We start from the raw sequence: 27,495 nt of genomic DNA on the forward strand, positions 1-27,495 counted from the left end.
GACATGGTGGTGGCCCCCACCAGGACACACCTCGTGGTCCCTTGTCCCGTGCCAGGCCGGGATGCTGCGGCCATACCTGCCGTGCCCTTCCCGTGTGCCCCCCTGGCCCCTCGGTCACCCGGAGCAGCCGCAGCCCGCAGGGGGAGGACGAGCCCGAGCCCGCCAGGCGCCAGCGCAGCGCGGAGAAAGGGTGGGACGAGGGCTAAAAGTAACTGGAGACGGCCAGAAAAAGAAAAAACAAACAAACAAACAAAAAAATCTAACGAGCCAGAGAGTTCCCGGTGGAACGAAAACATCTGCTGGGCGCCGAGTGGGGGCTGGTGCGGAGCTCTGGGTGCCCGGGGCCCGGCCAGGGGGTCCCGCAGAGCCCCCGGTACCGGAGCGGGAGCGGCTCGGGAAGGGGCCCTGGCAGGGAGGGACCCCCGAGATGGGGGCGGCGCCGGGGGGAGCCCGGGCAAGGCAGCCCCAGGGGCACGGGACGGGAACGGGGCTGCGAGATGGGGAACGGGAGTCCGAGGGTGGGACGGGAAAGGGAACGGGGCTGCGAGGGGGGGACGGGAACGGGAATGGGGCTCCGAGCGGGGGGACGGGAACGGGGTCCGAGGGTAGGATGGGAACGGGAACGGGGCTCCGAGAGTGGAACGGGAACGGGAACAGGGCTGCGAGGCGGGGACGGGAACGGGGATCCGAGGGGGGAACGGGAACGGGTCTCCGAGGGTGGGGACGAGCCCCCGGGCCCCGGAAGGGAGCAACCGGCGGCTGCTGGCGGGGCAGGACACGGACACGAACCGGACGGCCCCGGGGCGGGTCGAGCCCGGTGCGGGGTGCGGGGACTATCGGGGGTGCGGGAGCCCCTCCGGGGATGCCGGAGCCGCTGCCGGGGGTGCCGGGGGTGCCGGGGGTGCCGGGGGTGCGGGAGCTGCTGCCGGCGGTGCGGGAGCCCCTCCCGGCGGGGCGGGGCGTGCGCGGCCGCACGTCCGGAGCGGGGCGGGACGAGCCCGGGCCGGCCCCGCACGGCACCGGCAGAGCGCGGCGGGGCTCGGGGCGCTGCGGTGCCGCTCGGCTCGGCTCGGCTCGGCTCCGGTTCGCCCCCTTCGGCTTGGTTCCGTTCGGTTCGGTTCGGCGCGCATCAGCTCGGCTCGAGGTGGTTCAGAGTGGATCGGTTCGGGTCGGATTGGATCGGATCTAAGCGGATCGGGTCGGTTCGGATCTAAGCGGATCGGGTCGGACTAGAGCCCAGCACAGCCCGCAGGGCGCGGATCGCGGCGGGGATGGCCGTGCCCGAGCCGGACGCGCGGCTGGCGCAGGAGAAGGAGGAGGAGAGCGAGGAGGAGAGCGAGGTGCTGGAGGAGAGTCCCTGCGGCCGCTGGCAGAAGCGCCGCGAGCAGGTGGGACCGCGGAACGCCGGGCGGGGGGAGGCCGGGGAGGGGACGGGGGTGCCGGGGATGGGGATCCCGGGGATGGGGATGGGGCCACCGGGCAGTGCGGGGCACGGCGAGGGCCGCGGCCGGAGGGCGATGTGGGGGACAGTCCCCGGGGACAGCCGGAGGAGCGGGGAGCCGAGCTCGGTCGTGCCCGACTCGGGCTGTGCCGGTGAGGAAAGCCGAGCTCGCCATGCCACAGCGATTCGTGTCTCGGTATGAGGAGCCGAGCCCGCCGTGTCTCGGTGTGGAAAGCGGAGCCCGCCGTGTCTGGGTGCGGGCTGTACCGGTTTTGGAAGCCGAGCCCGCCGTGTCTCGGTGTGTTGGAAGCCGAGCCCGCCGTGTCTCGGTGCGGGTTGTGCCGGTGCGGGGAGCCGATCTCACGGTGCCCAGGGAGCCGATCTCGCCGTGCCCAGGGAGCCGATCCCCCCGTGCCTGCCGTGGGGAGCCGATCCCCCCGTGCCCCGGTGCGGCTGCTGGTGCGGGCTGCAAGGGCTCACGTTTCACCGTGCCCTGCTCTGGGGTGTCTGGGGCAGGAGTCGGGCTCACCGTGTCCCGGTACCGGAGGCCGAGCTGGGCTCGCCGTGTCCCGGTGCCGGGTTCCGGATGCCGGGCTCGCTGTGTGAGGACCCGGAGCTGGGCTCGCCGTGCCCCGGTGTGGAGAGCCCCGGGTCAGTCCAGGCCCGTCCCGCGGCCCCGGTTCCGGTGGGACCGGCCGTGCTGGGCAGCCGGTGACCGCCCTGCGGGGCCGCTGGAGGCTACCGGAGGGTTCTGCTGGTCTGGGTCCCGGAGCTGTGCCCGGTGCCAGCCCCGCAGGTGGCAGCACGGTGACCCCGGAGCTCCTGCGGGAGCCGGTCACCGGTGCTGGGTCGGGGCTGCCCTCAGAGCCCACCCCGGGGCTGGAGAGCGCCGTTCCTCCTCTCCAGAGAACGGCTCAGCTCATCTTCCTGTGCCAGGCTGCAGTACCAGGAGTGACTCCCAAAAATGGGGCTGGAGCCACCCTGTGCCTGTCAGGGCCCCCAAAACAGGGAGCAGAGCCGGAGGTGAATCCTGGCCCCAGGCAGGGGCTGGGTGATGGACACGGGGCTGGGGGACAGACACGGGGCTAGGGGACAGACGCTGGGCTGGGAGATGGACACGGGGCTGGGGGACAGACACTCTGCTGGGGGATGGACAGACCACAGACACTGCCGGAGCCCAGAGGGAAAAGGCCCATGCAAGGCCGAACCCTTTATCTGCCCCTTATCTCCCCTGTCCCCGAGGCCAGACCTTTTATCTGCCCGTTATCTCCCCTGTCTCCAAGGCCGGACCCTTTATCTGCCCCTTATCACCCTTGTCCCCAGGGCCAAACCCTTTATCTGCCCCTTATCTCTCCTGTCCCGGGTAAGGACCCGGCCTCAGCGCTCAGCCCAGGGCTGCATTTCCCGGCCTGAATTCCCAGGCTGGGCTTTGCTGAGGTACTGATCCCTGCTTCTGGCTGATATCTCCACTCCTCCTGGCTGATCCCTGGGGCTGATCCCTGCTCTGGGGGCTGATCCCTGGGGCTGATCCCTGCTCCTGGGGCTGATCCCTGCTCCTGGGGCTGATCCCTGCTCCTGATCCCTGCCCCTGGGTCTGATCCCTGCCCCTGGGTCTGATCCCTGCTCCTGGGGTTGATCCCTGCCCCTGGGGCTGATCCCTGCTCCTGATCCCTGTTCCTGGGGCTGATCCCTGCTCCTGGGGCTGATCCCTGCTCCTGGGGCTGATCCCTGCTCCTGGGGCTGATCCCTGCTCCTGGGGCTGATCTCTGCCCCTGGGGCTGATCCCTGGGGCTGATCCCTGCCCCTGGGGCTGATCCCTGCTCCTGAGGCTGATCCCTGCTCCTGAGGCTGATCCCTGCTCCTGAGGCTGATCCCTGCTCCTGGGGCTGATCCCTGCTCCTGGGGCTGATCCCTGCTCCTGAGGCTGATCCCTGCTCCTGAGGCTGATCCCTGCTCCTGGGGCTGATCTCTGCCCCTGGGGCTGATCCCTGGGGCTGATCCCTGCCCCTGGGGCTGATCCCTGCCCCTGGGGCTGATCCCTGCTCCTGATCCCTGCTCCTGATCCCTGCTCCTGGGGCTGATCCCTGCTCCTGGGGCTGATCCCTGCTCCTGATCCCTGCCCCTGGGGCTGATCCCTGCCCCTGGGGCTGATCCCTGCCCCTGGGGCTGATCTCTGCCCCTGGGGCTGATCCCTGGGGCTGATCGCTGCTGCTGGGGCTGATCCCTGCTCCTGGGGCTGATCCCTGCTCCTGAGGCTGATCCCTGCTCCTGGGGCTGATCCCTGGGGCTGATCCCTGCCCCTGGGGCTGATCCCTGCTCCTGATCCCTGCCCCTGGGGCTGATCTCTGCCCCTGGGGCTGATCCCTGGGGCTGATCGCTGCTGCTGGGGCTGATCCCTGCTCCTGGCTGATCACTCCTGGTTGATAACTCCTCCTGGCTGATCAGCTGCTCTATCCCTCAGCACTGCCAGGTGCTTCCACACCCCCTTCCCCTGCTCCTGCTCCCTCCTCCTCTCTGTAAAACGCCTTCCCCACACCGAGGGCTTGACCCTGACCCTCGTGAAATGAAGAATATCGAGGAGCTGGAGAGAGCTCAGGGACAGGAATGGAGCTGGGAAGGTCTGGAGGAGCTGGGCAGGGGCTCAGCCCGGAGAAAAGGAGGCTCGGGGGGATCTTGTGGCTCTGCACAACTCCTGACAGGAGGGCACAGCCGGGGGGATTTGGGATCTGATCCCAGGAACAGGGACAGGAGGAGAGGGAATGGCCTCAGGCTGGGCCAGGGGAGGTTTAGCAGGGATATTGTGAAAATTCCTTCAGTCTGTTCTGGCCAAACAGCGATGGGTAAAGGTGAGGATTTCAATGCCAGTGGTGTTTATTGGTGAGAATTTCAATGCCATTGATGTTTATTGGTGAGGATTTCATTGTCAGTGGTGTTTATTGGTGAGGATTTCAATGCCATTGATATTTAATGGTGAGGATTTCAATGCCACTGAAGTTTCATGGTGAGGATTTCAATGCCAAACAGTGACATTTACTGGTGAGAATTTCACTGCAAGCCGTGTTTAATGGTGAGGATTTCAATGCCAAACAAACTGATGTTTCATGGTGAGGATTTCAATGCCAAACAGACATGTTTATTGGTGAGGATTTCAATGTCAGTGGTGTTTAGTGGTGAGGATTTCATTGCCAAACAGTGACTTTTATTGGTGAGGATTTCAATGTTAATGGTGAGGATTTCAATGCCAGTGGTGTTTCATGGTGAGAGTTTCAGTGCCAGGGATGTTTAATGGTGAGGATTTCAATGCCGAACAGTGATCTTTCATGGTGAGGATTTCAATAGCTGTGATGTTTTATGCTGAGGATTTCAGTACCAAAACAAATAGTGATATTTAATGGTGAAGATTTCAATGCCAAAGTGATATTTAATGGTGAGGATCTCAATGCCAAGCAAACAGTTTGGCATTTATTGGTGAGGATTTCAATGCCAGTGATGTTTAATGGTGAGGGTTTCAATGCCAAACAGTGACACTTATTGGTGAGGATTTCAATGCCAGTGATGTTTAATGAGGATTTCAATGCCATACAACCAGTGGTGTTTAATGGTGAGGATTTCAATGCCAAATAAACAGTGACATTTATTGGTGAGGATTTCAATGCCAAACAGTGATGTTTCATGGTGATGTTTATTGAGGATTTCCATGCTGATTTATGCAGGACCTTTCTGGAGCGGCGCTGCCATGCCCAGACCTGGCCCAGGGGGGATTCCTCCACCTGTGCAGATGTGGGACAGGTGGGAACCCCCAGAGCCATCTCCACAAAGTGCTTCGGGTTCTGGTGCTCTCCATCCCCGGGGATTTTCCAGCTGGAGCAGGGAAGGGTGGGCTGGCCTTCCCTAGGCAGCACAGCTGCTCCAGGACAGCCAGAGCAGCAGGAATGCTCCTGATTGCCGGCTGGAGGAAGTTTGTGCTGGTGTTTGTGCAGATACCCAGGTGTTTGTGCAGGTTCCCAGATGTTTGTGCAGATTCACAGGTGTTTGTTTGTGCAGGTTCCCGGCTGTTTGTGCACATTCCCAGGTGTTTGTGCAGGTTCACGGATGTTTGTGCAGATTCACAGGTGTTTGTGCAGGTTCACGGATGTTTGTGCAGATGCCCAGGTGTTTTTTTGTGCAGATTCCCAGATGTTTGTGCAGGTTCCCAGGTGTTTGTGTGATTCCCAGATGTTTGTGCAGGTTCCCAGATGTTTCGTCTGTGCAGATTCCCAGATCTTTCTTTGTGCAGATTCACAGATGCTTGTACAAATTCACAGATGTTTGATTGTGCAGGTTCACAGGTGTTTGTGCACATTCCCGGGTGTTTGTGCAGGTTCATGGATGTTTGTGAAGATTCCAGGTGCTTGTTTGTGCACATTCCCAGGTGTTTGTGCAGATTCCCAGGTGTTTGTGTGCAGGTTCACAGGAGTTTGTGCGGGCTCCCAGATGTTTGTGACCTGCAGGAAGGAGTCGGACGCTGCAGATCCACCCTCGGCTCTGCTGGGCTTTGTCCCCACAGGGAGCTCCTGCTGGAGCCCCACTGCCATTATTTATTTCCCCAATCAGTTTCCGGGGGGGTCCAGCCCTGTGTGGGACCCTCAGAGCTGGGGTTTGGAGGGCAGGGCCATCGGAGTCCCGGTGGGCAGAGCTTGGGGTGCTGGTGGAGTGTCACAGACAACTTTTATGGAAAATCCTTTCCTTAGGGTTTTTTCTCCTGAGAAGCTGGGAGGCCTCAGGAACAAAATGTAAACAATGGTTATCTGCTGCTGTGGAATGCAACAGGTGCATCTGTGATTGGTCTCATGTGGTTGTTTCTAATTAATGGCCAATCACAGTCAGCTGGCTCGGACTCTCTTTCTGAGCCACAAGCCTTTTTTATCATTCTTTAATATTCTATTCTTAGCTGGCCTTCTGATGAAACCTTTCCATCTATTCTTTTAGTATAGTTTAATATAATATATACCATAAAATAATAAATCAGCCTTCTGAAACACGGAGTCAGATCCTCGTCCCTTTGCTCATGCTGGGACCCCTGTGAACACCCATGACAGAGGAGCAGCCCCGTGTCCCTGGCAGCGTCCCAGCCCTGCCCTGCCCCTGTCAGAGCTCTGCTGCTGGTTGGGAACTGCTGCTACCACACCATTTCCCACCTGGGAGCACCGGGGCTCCCTCAGCCTTGATCCATGACCTCTTTGCTTTTCCCGCTGTTATAAATGATCAAAATTTTCAAAAATTTAGCAAAGATTTATTAATTTGTCTGCGAGACTGACGTTCGGTCTTTGAAACCACCACAGCAAAAGAGTCAACGTCGAGCCCGGGGTCAGCCCTGGGTGAACACGGACCTGACCCGAGTGTCAGAGTGTCTCCAGTTCACAAATGCTGCTTCTTGCAGCAAGGTTTTATGCAGTTTATTCTGCCCGAGGCAGAGATGACCGAATGTTCTTTGTGTCTCTTCACATGCATCGTTGTTGATTTCCATGTGCAGAGCTGGACAAAGGTCCAGTCCAGATGTCTCGATGTTGTCAGTCGACACCGGAGAAGCCATGTATTCACGTGGATCAGGATGGCACCATTGGTTATCTCGACAGATGTAATCAGCAGGGCGATAATCCCTTCCAAGGCGGACCCGACAACTCGGGAAACCAACGATTATCGACCTGGAAGCCGCTATTCTTACGTTAAAAATCCCGATGTTATCTCAACAAAGTCCGGGAACTGGATGTATATGAATAAGACACTGCTCCCGGCCAGGATGGTCAAAAGACATAGTTTGGATTTTATACATTAATAGCATGAATTTTCCCTTCCATATACTGCAGCTGCTGGTTGGGAACTGCTGCTGGCACACCATTTCCCACCTGGGAGCACCGGGGCTCCCTCAGCCTTGCCTCCGTGACTTCCTTTGCTTTCCCCACCCACCCCGGAGATTATGAGCAGAAGGGAGAATAAATGTGGCTTTCTGCTTTTTCTGGGAGGTTTTGTGCCTCTGTTGGTGTGGGCAGGGCTGTGGTGAGCCTGGTTTATCAGTCTGGTTTATCCCTGCTGCTTTGGGGTCCCAAACCCCCAGTTTGCCCGGGAAAGGGGGCTGTGACCAGCAGGAGTTTGCTGCTCCCACCACATCTGTCTGTCTGTCTGTCCCATTTCCTGGGCTCAGGCTGTGATTTCCACCCCCTCCCCATCCCCACCTGTCAGTTCTGCCCCTCTGGTGCTGCTCTGGACAGGTCTGGGCTCCTGCAGCCCTTCCCTGGGGTGGGAGTGCTCAGATGGGGCTCATGGATGGAAATTTAAAATTGTTCCTGTGATTTATTCCTCTGAGTCAGCCTGGAACTGGCCCCTGCTCGTGGTTCTGCTGCTGCTTCAGTGTGGGATTTGCTTTGGGATTTTAGGATTAATTTCCAAGAATTTAGGGTTAATATCCAAGAATTCAGGATGATATCCAAAAATTTAGGGTTAATAGCAAAGAATTCAAGATGACATCTAAGAATTTGGGGTTAATATTCAAGAATTCAGGGTGATATCTGAGAAATTAGGGTTAATATCCGAGAATTTAGATTATATCCGAAAATTTAGGTTTAATATCCAAGAATTCAGGATGATATAAAAAATTTAGGGTAATAGGGTTAATAGGCTTGGGATAGAGTGAGGGAAGGGATGGGGCACCCAGAGGGACCGGGATGGGATGGGCTTCTGATTTTCAGCACCAAATCCTGTGGGGTGCACATCTGGGGGGTTCAAGGGAAAAACTGAGCTCTGGGGAGATCCTGGAGCCCTTACAGGGCCTGAAGGGCCTCCAGGAGAGCTGGAGAGGGACTGGGGACAGGAGGGAGAGGACACAAGGAATTGCTCCCAGTGCCAGAGGGCAGGGCTGGATGGGAGACTGGGAATGAGGAATTGTTCCCTGGCAGGGTGGGGAGGGGCTGGGATGGGATTCCCAGAGCAGCTGAGGCTGCCCCTGGATCCCTGCAGGTTTTCCAGGCCAGGCTGGACACCGGGGTTTGGAGGAACCTGGACAGTGGGAGGTGTCCCTGGTCCCATGGAAGGTGTCCTTGCCTATGGAAGGTATCCCTGATCCCATGGAAGGTGTCCCTGATCCCATGGAAGGTGTCCCTGATCCCGTGGAAGGTGTCCCTGGTCCCATGGAAGGTGTCCTTGCCTATGGAAGGTGTCCCTGGCACTATGGAAGGTGTCCCTGGTCCCATGGAAGGTGACTGTGGCTGTCCCTGGTCCCATGGAAGGTGTCCCTACCCATGGAAGGTTTCCCTGGTCCCATAGAAGGTGACTGTGGCTGTCCCTGGCACTATGGAAGGTGTCCCTGGTCCCATGGAAGGTATCCCTGATCCCATGGAAGGTGTCTCTGGTCCCATGGAAGGTGTCCCTGGCACTATGGTATTACAGCGTCCTGCGTGGGTCGCTGAGGGTGAGAGATGGACGGTGAATCTTGTTTCTTGATCAGAAGGCTGGATTTATTGATATATGATATATAATACATTATGACTATACTAAATAGAATAAAGAGAGAGAAGTTGCAGAGGCTTCCTAAGCTAAGAATAGAAAGAAAGAATCTATAACAAAGTTGTGTCCAGGGACTCTGTCCCCAGCTTACTCCTGTGATTGGCTTTTAATTATAAACATGGGAACATGAGCCAATCAAGGTGCATCCCATTGCATTTCACAGCAGCTGATAACAATTGTTTACATTCTCTTTCTGGGGGCCCTCAGCTTCCCAGAAAATGCAGAAATCTGAAAGAAAGGATTTCTGTGAAAAAATGTCTGCGACACTATGGAAGGTGTCCCTGATCCCATGGAAGGTGTCCCTGATCCCATGGAAGGTGTCCCTGGTCCATGGAAGGTGTCCTTGCCCATGGAAGGTGTCCCTGCCCATGGAAGGTGTCCCTGCCATGTCACAGGGTGGCACTGGGGGTGTTGCAGACCCCTCCCCACCCAAACCATCCTGGGGCTCCCCAGCTCTGAGCTCTGACTCCTCCAGGAGGGTGAGAGGAGGGAAAAAGAGAAACCAGCAGCAGAAAACCCGGGGCAGAAACACTAAGGCAGCGTTTAATGAACATAAAATGCTGTTAAAAACCAGCCAGAGGCAGGGGGGAGGTTCAAGGTGGGAAAAGGAAAACAAAGCATGGAAAAGCAGCGCTGGGAGGGAGGGAGGGAGGGAGGGAGGGAGGGAGGGAGGGAGGGAGGGAGGGAGGGAGGGAGGGAGGGAGGGAGGGAGGGAGGGAGGGAGGGAGGGCTGGAATCCCGGCAGTGCGGGGGTTCCCATTTTTAGGCATGGATGAGGTTGCACTTGGCAGCAGATCCCGGCTCCACGCTGGGGAAGGCTTTGGGAAGGCTCCAGCCCTGCAATTCCTGCCACGGGGTTATTTTTGAAAGCTGCTCTGCTGCCAGCTGTCCCCAGGGAGCCGTGAGGAGATGTGAGGAGATGTGAGGAGCTATAAGGAGCCTTTCCAGCACAGGGGAATCAGCTGCAGGGCTTGGTTCCTTCCCTCCCTGCCATTCCTGCCTCCTCCTCCCATCCCTGGTTTCTGTTTGCCCCGGGGGAACCTTGCAGGGCAAGTTTGGGGTGACCCTGCCCAGCTCAGCTCATCTCGCAGGGGAGCTGCCAAGAGTTTGGGGTTAATAGCCGAGAATTTAGGGGTGATATCTATAAATTTAGGGGTAATATCCATGAATTTAGGATGGTATCTAAGAATTTAAGCGTTAATATCCAAGAATTTAGAATGGTATCTAAGAATTTAGGGGTAATATCCAAGAATTCATGTACATGAATTTAGGGTCAATATCAAAGAATTCAGGATGATATCCAAAAATTTAGGGTTAATATACAAGAATTTAGGGTGATATTCAAGAATTTAGGCCTAATAGCCAATAATTTAGGGGTAATATCCAAGAATTTTGGCTAATATCCAGGACTTTAGGGTTAATAGCCAAGAAGTTAGGATGATATCCATGAATTTAGAGTTAATAGCCAATAATTTAGGATGCTATCTAAGAATTTAGGGCTAATAGGGTTTAGGACTTTAGGGTTAATAGCCAAGACTTCAGGGTTGATATCCAAGAATTTCAGCTGATAGTCAGGACTTTAGGGTTAATATCCAAGATTTTATGCTTAATAGCCATATCCAGGACTTTAGGGTTAGTAGCCAAGAATCTAGGGTTAATATCCAGGAGTTTAGGGTTAATAGCCAAGACTTTAATGTTAATATCCAAGAATTTAGGACATCTAAGGGTTTAGGGCTAATATTCAAGAATTTGGGCTAATATCCAAGACTTTAGGGTTAATATCCAAGAATTATGGCTAATACCCAGGACTTTAGGGTTAATATTCAAGACTTTAGGGTTAATATCCAAGACTTTAGGACAGTGAAGGTTTCACCCTGGCTGTGCTCTGAACGGGGGTTCTGGGATACCCCAGTTGAGGGTGAACCAGAGGGAAATGGAATTCCAGAGCTCACCAGTGGATAAATGTCACTTGGAGCAGAGAGTGCAGCTCTGTCCCCAGCACGGGTCTGGCACGGATCAAGCCCGGGCTGTGCTGGGTTTGGAACCCTCCCCATCACCTTCTGTGGGCGAAGGGGGGAGGGATGGATGGACGGATGGATGACGGATGGATGGATGGTTGGATGAACGGATGATGGATGGTGGGTGAAGGGGGGATGGATGGATGGATCCATGGATGGATCCATGGATGATGGATGGATGGACGGATGGATGATGGATGGACGGATGGATGGACGGATGGATGGACGGACAGATGGATGGATGGATGGTGAGCGAAGGGGGGATGGATGGATGGATGGGTCCATGGATGATGGATGGATGGACGGATGGATGACGGATGGACGGATGGTTGGATGGACGGATGATGGACGGATGAGGGATGGATGGACGGATGGATGGATGGATGGATGGATGGATGGATGGATGGATGGACGGATGGATCCATGGATGATGGAGGGATGGATGGATGATGGATGGACAGATGGATGATGGATGACGGATGGACGGATGAGGGATGGATGAGGGATGGATGAGGGACGGATGGACGGATGGACGGATGGATGGATGATGGATGGATGGACGGATGGATCCATGGATGGACGGATGGATGGATGGATGATGGATGGATGAGGGATGGATGGCTGAGGGATGGATGGATGGATGGATGGATGGACGGATGGATCCATGGATGGATGGATGGACAGATGGATGATGGATGGATAGATGGATGGATGATGAATGGATCCATGGATGATGGATGGATGGATGGATGGATGGATGGATGGATGGATGGATGGATGATGGACGGACAGACGGATGGATGGACGGAGCCCCAGGGCTGCTCTTGCCGTGCCGTGCTCTGCATTTCACCGAGCCTTTAATCCTCGGGGAGCTCTCCCGGGCCGAAACAATCCCGAGCCTTGTTCTGGCTGCTGGGGAGGGGCTGACGTCAGCCTGCCGAGAGGATTCAGAGCAGGAATTGTGGTTTTTTCATGCAGGAACACGCTCCTCAATCCCCGTCTGTGCTCTGAAAGGAGTGCCTGGCTGCAGCTCCTTAATCCTGTTCATTTTCTCCATGGGAATTCCAGGCTGCAGCTCCTCAATCCTGTACATATTCCAGGCTGCAACTCCTTTATCCCATCCCTGTTTTTCACAGAAATTCCAGGCTGCAGCTCCTTTATCCCATCCATGTTTTTCACAGGAATTCCAGGCTGCAGCTCCTTTATCCCATCCATGTTTTTCACAGGGATTCCAGGCTGCAGCTCCTTTATCCCATCCCTGTTTTTCACAGGGATTCCAGGCTGCAGCTTCTTTACCCCCAGCTCTCAGCCCGTCCCCTCTGTGCTCCTCCCTCCCACCGCGTTACAATTCCTGCCATTTTCCCTGTTTTTTTCCCTTTCCTGCCTTTATCCGCGCTGGTTTTTGGCCCTTTCCCTCTCTTTCCCAGGGGGATGGGTTTGTTTGAGCTGCAGCTGGCTCCAGCCCCCTCCGTGCCCCTTCCTGCGTTTCCTGCGCTGTAACCCGAGCCCTCGGCTGTCCCGGGGGTTTGGTTCCTGTTCTGTGCCGGGCAGGGCTGTCCCGGGCTGGGTGAAGCTTCTGGAATGCGGCTCAGCTCTGCCCTGAGTGTTTGTCTGGGTTTGAACACAGAGGTGTGTGCTGAGGAAGGCAGGAGCCTCCCCTGAAATGGAGAATGTAAAACCTCCCCACTCTGAATTGTTATAATTTTTAATTTTAGAGGCTCTTGGGCAAAAAATATGGGAACAGGAATAACAGTTCTTTAATAGGGAAGAAAACAAAAAGATAAACAATGCAGTACACTAGAACACCACTGACAGTCAGAACCCAACTTGACACCCTGTGGGTCAGGGTGTTGGTGGCAGTCCCATTGGAATTGTGGCTGCAGCCCTCCTGCAGTGGCAGGTGTAATGCTGTTGGATCAGGGATCCTGTAGAAATCCAATTGAAATTGTGACTGCTGGAGTGTCAGGCGTGGTTCTGTTGGATCAGGGATCCCGTAGAAGTTCAATTGGAGATGTGGCTACAGTTTTTTGGAGTGCCAGGTGAGGTTCTGCTGGAGCAAGGATCCTATAGAAGTCCCATTGGAATTGTGGCTGCAGTTGTTTTGGAGTGTCAAATGTGGTTCTGCTGGGTCAGGGATCCTGTAAAAGTCCAATTGGAATTGTGGCTGCTGGAGTGTCAGGGGTGGTTCTGCTGGAGCAGGGATCCTATAGCAGTCCCATTGGAATTGTGTCTGCAGTTTTTTGGAGTGCCAGCTATGGTTCTGTTGGAGCAGGAATCCTGTAGAAAGGTGCAGTCTCTTCCTCTGAAGATCCAGTGGAAGAGGCAGCTGCTGTTCCTCTGGGAAATCCAGTGGAGAAGCCGTGCTGGTGTTCCAGAATCTCCACATTATATCCAGTTGGGAATGCTCGGCTCTCCCCTGGCCTCACATCTCCCAATGGGATGCTGTAGCTCTTATCAGCCATGCAGGGACATTCAATGGCCTCTTATCAGAAAGTGTCTCCCAGGTTGTGGAGGAGATAAGGAAAACTGCCCACTGAACAGAAGAAAACTGCCATCCAGAGGGCAAATACAGTTTGCTTGGCAATCCAGGCTGCATGGCAAACCTGGCTGAGCTCCTGCAGGGTTGGCACTGCTCACTGAGGGGTTCTGAGGGGTTCCTGCCTCTCCTGGAGCTGCTCTGCTCAGGGCTCAGCTGCTCAGCAGGGCAGGAACATGGAAATCTGAGCGAGTTCCTCCCAGCTGGGCTGGCTCCTGCTGGCCCCTGCTCCTCCCTCAGAGCCTGCCAGGCTGGGATGCTCTCCCAGCAGGGATGCGTGTCCTGGAGCTCTCCCTGGGATGCTCTCCAGCAGGGATGTGTGTCCTGGAGCTCCCTGGGATGCCCTTCCAGCAGGGATGTGTGTCCTGGAGCTCCCTGGGCTGCTCTCCAGCAGGGATGTGTGTCCTGGAGCTCCCTGGGCTGCTCTCCAGCAGGGATGTGTGTCCTGGAGCTCCCTGGGATGCCCTTCCAGCAGGGATGTGTGTCCTGGAGCTCTGCAGGGCTGCTCTCCCAGCAGGGATGTGTGTCCTGGAGCTCTGCAGGGCTGCTCTCCCAGCAGGGATGTGTGTCCTGGAGCTCTGCAGGGCTGCTCTTCAGCAGGGATGTGTGTCCTGGAGCTCCCTGGGATGCTCTCCCAGCAGGGATGTGTGTCCTGGAGCTCTGCAGGGCTGCTCTCCCAGCAGGGATGTGTGTCCTGGAGCTCCCTGGGATGCCCTTCCAGCAGGGATGTGTGTCCTGGAGCTCCCTGGGCTGCCCTTCCAGCAGGAATGTGTGTCCTGGAACTCCCTGGGCTGCTCTCCAGCAGGGATGTGTGTCCTGGAGCTCCCTGGGATGCCCTTCCAGCAGGGATGTGTGTCCTGGAGCTCTGCAGGGCTGCTCTCCCAGCAGGGATGTGTGTCCTGGAGCTCCCTGGGCTGCCCTTCCAACAGGGATGTGTGTCCTGGAGCTCCCTGGGATGCCCTTCCAACAGGGATGTGTGTCCTGGAGCTCTGCAGGGCTGCTCTCCCAGCAGGGATGTGTGTCCTGGAGCTCCCTGGGCTGCTCTCCAGCAGGGATGTGTGTCCTGGAGCTCCCTGGGCTGCCCTTCCAGCAGGAATGTGTGTCCTGGAGCTCCCTGGGCTGCTCTCCAGCAGGGATGTGTGTCCTGGAGCTCCCTGGGATGCCCTTCCAGCAGGGATGTGTGTCCTGGAGCTCTGCAGGGCTGCTCTCCCAGCAGGGATGTGTGTCCTGGAGCTCTGCAGGGCTGCTCTTCAGCAGGGATGTGTGTCCTGGAGCTCCCTGGGATGCCCTTCCAACAGGGATGTGTGTCCTGGAGCTCCCTGGGATGCCCTTCCAGCAGGGATGTGTGTCCTGGAGCTCTGCAGGATTCCCTGGGCTGCTCTTGTCCGCGAGCCCAGGCCTGTGCCCCCTCCCAGGGCTGCCATGGGGTGACCCCAGGGTGGTGTCACCTCCCAGGGCAGTGCTGGCATGACCCCAGGCTCGTGTCACCTCCCCAGGCTGGGCTGAGGTGTCACCACGCTCATGTCTCCTCTGGGGCCAAGCAGGGCCAGGGGGTAAAGCAAACATCGCTGCTGGCTCGGGCTGCAGGCGAGGGCAGGGAGCCAGGAAATAAACGCCAGCCCTGCTGCTGACCCTGCTGCTGCCCCTGCTGCTGCTGCCCCTGCAGGAGCTGCCCTGGTGTGGGCAGGGAGCAGCAGGAAATGCCAACCCTGCTGCTGCTGCTGCCCCTGCAGGAGCTGTCCTGGCATACACCAAGCCTGCTGTCCCTGCTGCTGCCCCTGCTGCTGCTGGCCCTGCAGGAGCTGCCCTGGCATGGGCAGGGAGCTGGGAAATAAACACCAACCCTGCTGCTGCTGCTGCTGCCCCTGCAGGAGCTGTGCTGGCACGGGCAGGGAGCAGCAGGAAATGCCAACCCTGCTGCTGCCCCTGCAGGAGCTGCCCTGGCTCTGCTCAGGCCAGTGGAAAAGTACTCGGGTGTCCCCTTGCCGGAGAACAGGGATGAGAACAGGGAGGGCAGTGTTTGCTGGGCAGCGGGGAAGGGCAGCCGTGGGCACACGGGGAAGCAGAGGCTGCCAGCCCTCCCACGGGGAGCAGTGCTGGGTATGGGATGGGATTGGGGAAGAGATTCCTGCCTGTCAGGGTGGTGGGGTGTTGGAATGGGAGCAGGATGGGATTGGGGAAGGGATTCCTGCCTGTCAGGGTGGTGGGGTGTTGGAATGAGAGCAGTGCTCGATATGGGATGGGATTTTGGGATGGGATTTTTGAGAAGGAATTCCTCCCTGTCAAGGTGGTGAGATGTTGCAGTGGGAGCAGTGTTAGATACTGTGATGGGATTTGGGAAGGAACTCCTGCCTGTGAGAGTGGTGAGGTGTTGGAATGAGAGAAGGATGGGATTTTGGGAAGGAATTCCTCCCTGTCAGAGTGGTGGGGTGTCGGAATGGGAGCAGTGATAGATTTGGGATGGGATTTTGGGAAGGAATTCCTCCCTGTCAGGGTGGTGAGATGTTGCAGTGGGAGCAGTGTTAGATACTGTGATGGGATTTGGGAAGGAATTCCTGCCCATGAGGATGGTGAGGTGTTGCAATGGGAGCAGTGATACATATTGGGATGGATGGGATTTTGGGAAGGGATTCTTCCCCATGAGGATGTTAGGGTGTTGCAATGGAATTCCCAGAGCAGCTGTGGCTGCCCCTAGATCCCTGGACGTGCCCAAGGCCATGCTGGATGGGGCTTGGGGTGATCTGGGCTGGTGGGAGATGTCCCTGACAGGACAGGGTTAAACGAGGTGACCTCTGAGGTCCCTTCCCACCCACAGCACCCCGGACTTTGATGGTTCTGTCACAGGGAGGGTCCCTGGAGAAGGGCTGGGTGCTGTGGGTGCCCCTCCTGCCCTGGTGGGGCAGCTCTGGCACTGCCCACCCCGGTGGGCTGTCCCTGACTCAGTTTCCCTGCCCGCTCTCCAGGCCTGGGCACAGCCACACATTGGGGTGTGATTTGTGGAAACAAACAAACAAACTCCACAACTTTTGTGCCGTTGTAAAGCTGGTATGTTTATTACCGCCCTGGACGCGTGTGGGAATCATATTTTAAAATGACGTGTACTTCTGACAACTTCAGATTATTTTAAATCTCTTTCTCAAATACATATGTATGCAATTTCACAATAGGTTCATACATATTCATTCTACTGATTTTGAGTGACACTTGCTGCTAATTCTTCTTTATCAGAAAGAGCTCTTGAGTCAGGTTGCTTTGCTTTGACTGCTTCTTTTCTCCTCCCTTATCTCTTGTCCTTCAGCTGAAGCAGTTTCTCTGAGCACAGGTTTTCTGTGAGACCAGGCAGTCAGACTAAACAGCAAGCTACAGATTTAACTCAAAATGTGCATTTCACCTAGATTAAAATAGATTTCTACTCTGGAAAATTTCTACTTTGCTTCAGGTGCTTCTCCTGGGTGACAGGGCAGCCCTGCTGCTCTCTGCCTCAGCTCTGCTGGTTCTCCATGGCCCAGGATGGCCTGAGGGGGCAGCAGTGCCTGAGGGGCACACGGTTGTGCCCCCCTGTGCCCCCCTGTGCCCCCTGTGCCTGGCTGGGTTCGTGCTGAGCTCACAGCTTCGTGGCAGACAGGATCAAATGCTTCACTGGAATCCAAATATTTTCCGTCCACTGCCTTGCCCTCACCTGCTGGTTGTGTAACAGGATGGCAGGGACAGAACAGGTTTGTCTGGCACCACGGATCCCTTGGCACCGCCGCGGGGCTGAGCTGTGCCCAGCCCTGGGCACGGCTACTGCCAGTGAGGGATGGCATCTGTGCTGGCCTGGTGCTGCTGCCGGTGCCCTCGCTGGGCACAGAGGGGCGCAGGTGCCACTCTGGGGTTGGATGGGGCCTGGAGCAGGAGCTGGAGCCTGGAGCAGGAGCTGGAGCCTGGAGCTTTCTCCCAATCTAAGACAGGGGTGTGACAGCCCCTTACCACGGGCACAGTGTTGGATGGAGCCCTTGGAGCAGGAGCTGGAGCCTGGGACAGGATGTGTGACAGCCCCTTACCAGGCACGGTGTTGGATGGAGCCCTTGGAGCAGGAGCTGGAGCCTGGAGCTTTCTCCCAATCTAAGACAGGGGTGTGACAGCCCCTTACCAGGCACGGTGTTGGATGGAGCCCTTGGAGCAGGAGCTGGAGCCTGGAGCAGGGGCTGGGAGCCTGGGACAGGGGTGTGACAGCCCCTTCCCTTGGGCACAGTGTTGGATGGGCCCTGGAGCAGGATCTGGAGCCTGGAGCGCGCTGTCACCTGGGACAGGGGTGTGACAGCCCCTTCCCTCGGGCAGTGTTGTTGTCGAGGCAGTCACGACACAAAGTAGAGACTACAAGCAGTTTCAGTTGGCAACTCTTAATTATTGAACATGGCTGACTTTTATACACTTTCTAATTGTTTATGCTTTTTCTGCTCTAACTATTGGCTACAATAAGTCAACATAATAGTATTGGTGAAAAGTTATAGTGACTTTAACTAACTTTCTAAAACTACTTCATCTAGCTGCAAGGTTCTCTTTTCTTTCTTCTCTCGGTCTCTTTGGTTACAGCTTTGGAGAGAGCTATTTATCAGCTTCTTACTTCTCGGCTTCTTGCTCTTTTAGCTAACAGGCCCGCTGTTAGCCCCTTCTACAGGGCAGGCCACAGGGGGTTGGTGACCCTCCATCTCCGGGCCGTGGGCTCTGCCCGTGCTGCCACTCCCCATCCCTGACCCTTGGGGACGTGCAGGACACAGCTCAGGTGTCCCTGACCCTCGGGGACATGCAGGACACAGCTCAGGTGTCCCTGACCCTTGGGGACGTGCAGGACAGGTCTCAGGTGTCCCTGACCCTTGGGGACGTGCAGGACACAGCTCAGGTGTCCCTGACCCTTGGGGACGTGCAGGACACAGCTCAGGTGTCCCTGACCCTTGGGGACGTGCAGGACACAGCTCAGGTGTCCCTGACCCTTGGGGACATGCAGGACGTTGCTTAGGTGTCCCTGCCTGGGGCCTCAGCACTCCCAGCTCGGTGTTTTTGCTTTCCTGTGTTTTCTGAAGCGGTTTCTGTGTTGCAACAGCCGCGCCTGCCCTGCCTGGGGCCACAGACGGGGACAGCCTCAGTCAGGGCAGGGGATGCAGGGTTTGGGGGACAAGGGTGGCCCAGGGGACATGAGATTTAGGGGCACAGTTGGGGCTCCCCCTGTCCCTGCTGCCTGTGGGGTGTCCCTGTGTCCCACCAGGAGCCAGACACAGTCCAGGGTGTCCCACCAGGAGCAGGACACACTCCCAGGTGTTCCCCTGTCCCACCAGGAGCGGGAGACACTCCCGGGTGTCCCTGTGTCCCACCAGGAGTTGGACACACTCCCGGGTGTCTCCATGTCCCAACGGGAGCGGGACACACTCCTGGTGTCCCCGTGTCCTGGGACAGCAGGGTGGACATGGGGCTGGCATTTCCTGCGCAGGGTTTTTCCAGGCACGCCACGTTCACCCTTTGGCCCCGTGCTCCCCCAAATCCCAAATGCCATGGGGGTACAAAGGGCTGGGACAATCGCTGCACACCGTGAGGGGAGAACCATGGAGTGGTTCAGGTGGGAAGGGACCTCGCAGCCCCCCCACCATGGGGGCAAAACCTCCTCTCCTCGTTATTCCTGGCCCCATCCCTTGGCTGCTGCCCCAGGCCCGGAGCTCCAGCCCCAAGCCCATTCCCGGGCCTGGCTCAGCCCCATCCCCCGGCTGCTCCCCCAGCCCCGGAGCTCCAGTCCTGAGCCGTTCCCGGGCCTGGCTCAGCCCCATCCCCCGGCCCCAGAGCTCCATCCCTGAGCCTGTTCCCGGGCCTGGCTCAGCCCCATCCCCATCCCCATCCCCCAGCTGCTCCCCCGGCCCCAGAGCTCCATCCCTGAGCCGTTCCCGGGCCTGGCTCAGCGCTCGCTGACGAGAAAGGCTCAGGAGGGAGCGATTGCTTGGAAGCTGCAACCCAATCTTTGCTGAACCGGCGCTGAACCGGCGCTGAACCGGCCCTGCCCCGTCCCCAGTGGCTGCTCCGGGCGCCGGCCGAGCGCTCCCGGAACGGCGCCGAGCAGCGCACGGAGCTGCTGGGAGCGGGATAAACCATGGGGATGAACCACTGGGGATCAACCACAGGGATAAACCATCGGGATAAACTGTGGTGGATAAGCCATGGGGGTTAAACCCCGGGGGATAAACCACAGGGATAAACCATGGAGATAAACCATGGGGGATAAAGCACGGGGATGAACCACAGGGATAAACCACGGGGATAAACCAGGGGGATGAGCCACGGGAGATAAACCACGGGGAATAGACCACAGAGAATGAACCATGGGGATAAACCAGGGGGATAAACCATGGGGCTAAACCATCAGGGATAAACCATGGGGAATGAACCATGGGAGATAAACCACGGGGGATAAACCATGGGGGATAAACCACTGGAGATAGAGCACGGGGATAAACCATGGGGATAAAGCACTGGGGATTGATCACAGGGATAAATCACAGGGAATACACCACAATGATAAGTCATGGGGATAAACCGTGGCAGATAAACCATGGGGGATGAACCACGGGGAATAAACCATGGGAATAAACCATGGGGGATGAACCACAGGGGATAAACCACGGGGGATGAACCATGGGGAATAAACCCTAGGGATAAACCACAGGGAATAAACCACAGGGCATAAACCCTGGAGACCTGCGTCGCTGCCTTTCGTCAGGCTGTGTGGAAAATGCCGCGCTTGTTTATTTATTTATGGAGGCCGGGCCGGAGCTCAGAGCGGGAGCAGCTGGTGATGATCACCAGCTCTGTTCTCACTCAGCACAAGGCGGAGCACGTTCGTGTCCACACGCAGCCGGGAAGGGTCCGGCCTGACACGTTCCAGAGCTTCCTGGATCCCGGCAGGTCCTGGCACTGGTCCCACTGCTGGGGCTCATCCCACTCAGGGAGTTCATCCTACTGAGATCCCAGATCCTGGCAGATCCTGGCACTGATCCCACTGCTGGGGCTCATCTCACTGCTGGGGTTGAGATCCTGGATCCCGGCAGGTCCTGGCACTGATCCCACTGCTGGGACTCATCCCACTGCTGGGGCTCATCCGCTGCTCAGGTTTGGGGCTCACCCCCTTGCTGGGGCTTGTCCAACTGCTGGGGTTCATCTTATTCCTGGGATTCATCCCACTCCTGGAGCTCATCCATTCCTGGGGATTATCCCATTCCTGGAGCTCATCCCACTGCTTGGGTTGAGATCCTGGCAGATGCTGGCACTGGTCCCACTGCTCAGGTTGAGATCCTGGATCCCGGCAGATCCCAGCATTGATCCCGCTCCTGGGGCTGAGATCCTGGATCCCAGCAGATCCTGGCACTGGTCCCACTACTTGAGCTGAGATCCCGGATCCCAGCAGATCCTCTGCCCCAGTCCTGAGCGCCAGGATGGTCCTGGGGCCCGGAAAGAGCTTTTTTGGAGCTGGGAGGGACCAGGACCAGCTAGGCTTTAAGGTCCCCCCAGTCCAAAACTGTGATTCCAAGACAATTCTGCGGTTCCCACTCTGGCTGTGCACTGGGATCACTGGGGTCACTGGAGTTACTGGGATCACCGGGATCGCTGGGGTCATTGGGATCACTGGAATCGCTGGGATCACTGGGGTCACTGGAGTTACTGGGGTCACTGGAGTCACTGGGAGCACTGGGATCACTGGGAAGGCTGTGCCCGTGTCTCTCCCGTCCCTGCCGGGCTCTGAGCGGAGCCCGTGCCGGGCGGGAGGTGGAACAGAGGTGGAGGAGGAACAGAGGTGCTTTGTGTGGCTACAACATGAACCGTGAACTGCCTGGGCGTGCCCTGCTAACGAGCCGGGGGTGCTGGGCGCCACGGCTGCCCCGAGCCCCGCGGGGCCCAGCCCTGGCTGCAGGATCAGCCCCGAACCCGGGCAGTAGATGAACCCCAAACCCTGCCAGTGGGATAAACCCCAAACCTGGCCGGTGGCATGAACCCCCGCAGCGGGGCCAGCCCTGGCTGCAGGACCAGCCCTGAACCCAGGTAGTGGGATGAACCCCAGCAGTGGCATGAACCCCAAACCCAGCCAGTGGGATGAACCCCAAACCTGGCCAGTGGATGAACCCCAGTGGCAGAAGGAGCCCCCTGGCACTGGAATCAGTCCTAGGGTGCACAGACCCCCCCTGGAGTGCCCCCAGCCCCACAGGAAGGGCAGGAGTGGGTGGGGGCTGCAGTCCCAATCCCACTGGGATGCTTTGGGGTCGCTGGGATGCTTTGAGGGCACCTCTGCTTCTACCATGAGCCTGTCGTGGGCTGGGGTTTGAGCCAGGTGCCTCGGGGGTTTTACCTGGACTGGAGATGGGTCCTGGTGGCTGTGGCTGGTCTGGGGAGCAGAAGGGTCCATGCAGGATGTCACCTGTGGAGGTGACACCTGTGAAGGTGACACCTGAGGAAGTGACACCTGCAGAGTTCATACCTGCAGAGGTCACACTTTCAGAGGTCACACCTGCAGAGGTGACACCTATGGAGGTCACACCTGCAGAGCTGCCCCTGGGGTGGGGATCTGTGGCCCCTGGATATGGGAAGCTCCTGGACAGGTTCTGGGGCTCCTCAGGATGCTCACAGGTGATGTGGTGGCTTTGCTTTGCCCACGCCTGATTTTCTATGGCTTTCCTCACACCTGAATTTCTCTGCTTTCCCCGCCCCTGATTTTCTCTGATTTGCCCAGCCCTGATGTTCCCTGGGCAGTGCAGGTGTGGGTAGCTCTGGGACAGGTGTGCAGGGCTGGGGACAGGACTGTCACAGTCCCTGCCACCCCCCTGAGGAGTCGCAGGGCCAGCTCAGCACCAGCTCCAGGTTATTTCCTCTTTTTTAATACATTTGCTTCCTTTGACTTGCTGAGATTTTTTCATGGCACACTGACTGCCCTCAGGGCGCTGTTATCTTTTTATACTAAAAACCACATGTATTTTATTAACAATAATTTTCTAATACGTTTACTTATGTTAGACAGTCTGTCTCTACACTAAACCAATCCAAAAATGCCACCATCACAGCAGGAGATGGAGGCTAAGAAGAAGGAGAAAGACAGAACATGCTTAGATTCTTTTAAGAAGTTTTTTGAACTTTTTCTAAAATCTTTTAAAATTCTACTTTTTCTCCCTGTGATAAATTCACTAACGTTCTGCTTGAACCCTCGTGGCTTGTAAATCCTCACACAAAGTTGGTAATTGTTTCCATGGGTTAAAATCGAAGGCCCAGGTGGTTTTGACCGGGTGCCAAGGTCTCTGAGCCCCCTGCCAGGGTCTCAGGGCAGTCAGAGGAATTTCCTGGGTTCCAACTCTTCAGAGGAAATTCCCGAGTTTGACACTGAGTTCCTGACACTTCTGCTGCTGCCTCCTGGCCCACAGCACTGGCTGGAGATCGGCTCCAGCTCCAGTTCCCAGCCAGAGCCTCTCCAGAGACCTTCACCCCAAAAAGGCTGTGTTTCTAAATCTGTGACTGTGGCAGGGAGTGCTGTAAGAGCATGGGGACCCTGTTGTTCCTGGGCAGGAATCAGGTTCAGGCTCATTGGTTATTTTTGTGTATTTATTTGTGCATTTGCTGTGGGAGGTGTTGGTGTCAGTGACTGTGGGAGCACTCAGTGCTGTGCCAGTGCCATGGAGGTGATTGCAGGGGGTTCCTGCAGGTTCATTTATTAATTTTTATGTATTTATTTATGTGTTTATTTGTGCATTTGCTGTGGGAAGTCTCGGCATCAGTGGTTGTAGGAGCACTCACAGCGTCACAGAGGTGACTGCAGTGAGCTCTGCTCACAGTGCACCTCCCAAACCAGGGGGTTCTGCAAGTCCATTTATTATTTTTGTATATTTATTTATGTAATTATTTGTGCATTTGCTATGGGAAGTGTGGATGTCAGTGATTGTGGGAGCACTCAGTGCTCTACCAGTGACACAGAGGTGATTGCAATGAGCTCTGCTCACAGTTCACCTAACAGGGTGGGGGTTCCTGCAGGTTCATTTATTATTTTTTGTGCATTTATTTACATATTTATTTATTATTTGTGCATTTGCTGTGGGAAGTGTTGGTGTCAGTGACTGTGGAAACACAGTGACACAGAGGTGATTGCAGTGAGCTCTGCTCACAGTGCACCTCCCAGAGCAGGGGCTCCTGTTCCTGCTGGTTCATTTATTATTTTTATGTATTTATTTATGTTTTTATGTATTTATTTGTGCATTTGCTGTGGGAGGTGTCTGTGTCAGTGACTGTGGGAGCACTCACAGTGACACAGAGGTGACTGCAGTGAGCTCTGCTCACAGTGCACCTCCTGCTGGTTCATTTATTATTTTTTGTGTATTTAGTTGTGTATTTATTTGTGCATTTGCTGTGGGAAGTGTCAGTGTCAGTGACTGTGAGAGAACTCATAGTGACACAGAGGTGACTGCAATGAGCTCTGCTCACAGCGCACCTCCCAGAGCAGGGTGTTCCTGCCAGTCCATTTATAATTTTTAATGTATTTTATTTATTTATTTATTTATTTATTTATTTATTTATTTATTTATAATTTTGTTTATTTGTTTGTTTATTTGTTTGTTTATTTTATTTTATTTTATTTGAGCATTTGCTGTGGGAAGTGTCTGTGTCAGTGATTGTGGGAGCACTCAGTGACACAGAGGTGACTGCAATGAGCTCTGCTCACAGTGCACCTCCTGCTGGTTCATTTATTATTTTTTGTGTATTTATTTGTGTTTTTATGTATTTGTGCATTTGCTGTGCAGGGCGGTGACTGCAATGAGCTCAGACCTCCAAGACCAGGGGGTTCCTGTTCCTGCCAGTCCATTTATCACTTTTAATGTATTTGTTTATGTATTTATTTGTGCATTTGCTGTGCACAGAGGTGACTGCAGTGAGCTCTGCTCACAGTGCACCTCCCAAACCAGGGGGTTCCTGCTGGATCATTTATTATTTTTGATGTAATTATTTGTGTATTTATTTGTGCATTCACTGTCAGTGACTGTGGGAGCACTCAGTGCTGTGCCAGTGCCATGGAGGTGACTGCAGGGGGGTCCTGCTGGTCCATTTAGTATTTTTGGTGTCTTTATTTATGTTTTTATGTATTTATTTGTGCATTTGCTGTGGAAAGTGTCGTTGTCAGTGACTGTGGGAGCGCTCAGTGCTCTGCCAGTGACACAGAGGTGATTGCAGAAATTTGGTATTTTTGGGGTCTGTTCCTGATCAGGCCATTCCTGAACAGAAATTTGATATTTTTGGGGCCTGTTTCTGATCAGGCCATTGCTGAACAGAAGTTTGGTATTTTTGGGGTCTGTTTCTGATCATGCCGTTCCTGAACAGAAATTTGGTATTTTTGGGGTGCCTGTTCCTGATCAGGCCGTTCCTGAACAGAAGTTTGGTATTTTTGGGGGTGCCCGCGCAGCAGGCGGTGCCAGCCTGGCCTGACCCCCCCTGTGCCCCCAGGTGAACCAGGGGAACATGCCTGGCATCCAGAGCACCTTCCTGGCCATGGACACCGAGGAGGGCGTGGAGGTGGTGTGGAACGAGCTGCTCTTCACTGACAGGAAGGCCTTCAAAGCTCACGAGGTGAGGACACGGCCTGGAACAGCCTGGCATGGCCTGGCACGGCCTGGCACGGCCTGGCATGGCCTGGCATGGCCTGGTACAGCCTGGCAGGGCTCTGCCCCGTGGCACGGCCTGGTATGGCCTGGTATGGCCTGGCACAGCCTGGAACGGCCTGGCACAACCTGGCTCAGCCTGCTACGGCCTGGCACGGCTTGGCACAGCTCTGTCCCCTAGCACAGCCTGGCATGGCCTGGCACAGCCTGGCAGGATCCATGGCTGCTTCCAGAGAGCCCAGAGCAGGCCCTGGGGCATCCCCAGAGCTTGGGGTGCCCTGCCCATGCCAGGAGCTCCCCCTCATCTGTGCTGCCCATGCCAGCCCCTCACCTGTGCCCTGTGCACCCAGACGCTCCCACCTCACCTGCCCTGCCCATGCCAGGAGCTTCTGTGTGTCAGGAGCTTCCACCTCATCTGTCTTGCCTGTGCCAGCCCCTCACCTGTGCCCTGTGCCCCTCCCCTGTGCCCCTCCCCTGTGCCCCTCCCCTGCCCCCAGGAGAAGATCCAGACCATGCCAGCCCCTCACCTGTGCCCCTCACCTGTGCCCTCCCTCACCTGTGCCCTGTACCCCCAGCCCCTCACCTGTGCCCCCCTTTCCTGTGCCAGCCCCTCACGTGTGCCCTGTGCCCCTCCCCTGTGCCCCCAGGAGAAGATCCAGACCATGTTTGAGCAGCTGGTGCTGGTGGATCACCCCAACATCGTCAAACTGCACAAGTACTGGCTGGACGTCAGGGACAGCAAGGCCCGGGTACGGCTGGGGGGGCTTTGGGGGTCTAGGGGGGCACTAAGGGTCACTGGGGGTCACTGGGGGGTCTGGGGGAGCTCGGGCTCGGGGTCTGGGAGGCACTGGGGGGGTCTGGAGGCCTCTGGGGGACCTCAGGGGGCTCTGGGGGCTCTGGGGGGTCTGGGGGGTATGGGGGCGTCTGAGGGGTGTGGGGTCCTTTAGGGGGCACTGAGGGGCACTGGGAGACTGGGGGGGTCTGGGGGGCCATGGGTGGGATCTGAGGGGCCTCTGGGGTGCTCTGGAGGCAGCTGACCCCCCCCTCCCCCATGCCCCCCCAGGTCATTTTCATCACAGAGTACGTGTCCTCGGGGAGCCTCAAGCAGTTCCTGAAGAAAACCAAGAAGAACCACAAGGCCATGAACGCCCGGGTGAGCCCTGGGGACACCACGGTCCCTCTGGGGAGGGGGCTCTGAGTGTCCCTGGCCCTGGGAGGGGCTGGCAGGGCACAGGGGGCTCTCCCTGTCCCTGTCCCCATGACACAGCCATGTCCCCCTGTCCCCTCCCCAGGCCTGGAAGCGCTGGTGCACCCAAATCCTCTCAGCTCTCAGGTGAGGCTCCTGCAGCTCCTGCAGCTCCAAACCCTGCCCTGAGGGCTGCGGGGCTGCGGGCAGAGCTCAGCACACTCTGTGCCCCCCATGTGTGCCCCTGTGTGCCCCCTGTACCACGTGTGCCCCCTGTGTGCCTCCCCTGTGCCCCCCATGCCCCCCCTGTGCCTCCCCAGTTTCCTGCACTCCTGTGACCCCCCCTGTGACCCCCCTTGTACCCCCCTCTGCCCCTGTGCCCCCCTGCCCCCTGTGACCCCCCTGTGCCCCCCCATGTGCCCTATGCCCCCCATGCCCACCTATGACCCCCCCATGCCCCCTGTGCCCCCCAGTTTCCTGCACTCCTGTGATCCCCCCATCATCCACGGGAACCTGACCAGTGACACCGTGTTCATCCAGCACAACGGGCTCGTCAAGATCGGCTCCGGTGCGCCCGGGGGGCACAGGGGGGCACCGGGGGGGGCACGGGGGCTGGGGGGCACAGGGGATGGGGGGTCTGGGGGCGCACAGAGGGCTGGGGGGGTCACAGGGATCTGGGGGGCTGTGGGGGAGTCTGGGGTGTCACAGGGTTCATAGGGGACTGGGGGGTGTCACAGGGGGGTGGGAGGTCACATGGGTCTGGGAGCCTGAGGGGGGCACAGGGGTCTGGGGGGTTGGGGGGCCTGGGGGATCCAAGGGGGTCCGAGGGGTCTGAAGGGTCAAAGGGGGGTTGGCAGGAGGAAGGGGGTGGGGGGGGTCCTGGAGGGGGTCCTGGGCAGACAGGGGCAGGGTCCCTTTTTGGGGTGCCAACCTCGCTGTGCCCTTTCCTTTCCCCCCGACCTGTCTTGCCCCGGCAGTTTGGCACCGGGTGTTTGCCAACGGTGAGTGACCCCCGCTTCGGCCACCCCCTGCCCTGGGGGCACCCCTGCAGCCCCCAGACCCACCAGGAACACGGGGGGTGGGCTGTCTGGGGAGGGGGCACCAGGCACGAAGCATGGCTGTGGGGTCCG

At 57.1% G+C, this 27,495-nt stretch overlaps 1 protein-coding gene across 1 annotated transcript in view; it reads left to right on the plus strand.

The window, feature by feature from the left end:
* The first annotated feature begins 1,039 nt into the window (after nucleotides 1-1,039).
* NRBP2 (nuclear receptor binding protein 2) overlaps nucleotides 1,040-27,495 on the plus strand; it is a 39,793-nt gene continuing 13,337 nt past the window's right edge. The window contains exons 1-7 of the mRNA XM_058825368.1: nucleotides 1,040-1,388; nucleotides 25,025-25,147; nucleotides 25,827-25,928; nucleotides 26,243-26,332; nucleotides 26,472-26,512; nucleotides 26,839-26,933; nucleotides 27,343-27,366. Coding sequence (XP_058681351.1) covers nucleotides 1,272-1,388; nucleotides 25,025-25,147; nucleotides 25,827-25,928; nucleotides 26,243-26,332; nucleotides 26,472-26,512; nucleotides 26,839-26,933; nucleotides 27,343-27,366 — 592 coding nt within the window. The 5' untranslated portion in view covers nucleotides 1,040-1,271. The remainder of the gene's footprint in view (nucleotides 1,389-25,024; nucleotides 25,148-25,826; nucleotides 25,929-26,242; nucleotides 26,333-26,471; nucleotides 26,513-26,838; nucleotides 26,934-27,342; nucleotides 27,367-27,495) is intronic.

This window comes from Ammospiza caudacuta, chromosome 1 (genome assembly GCF_027887145.1).
Source record: "Ammospiza caudacuta isolate bAmmCau1 chromosome 1, bAmmCau1.pri, whole genome shotgun sequence".
NCBI lineage: Eukaryota > Metazoa > Chordata > Aves > Passeriformes > Passerellidae > Ammospiza > Ammospiza caudacuta.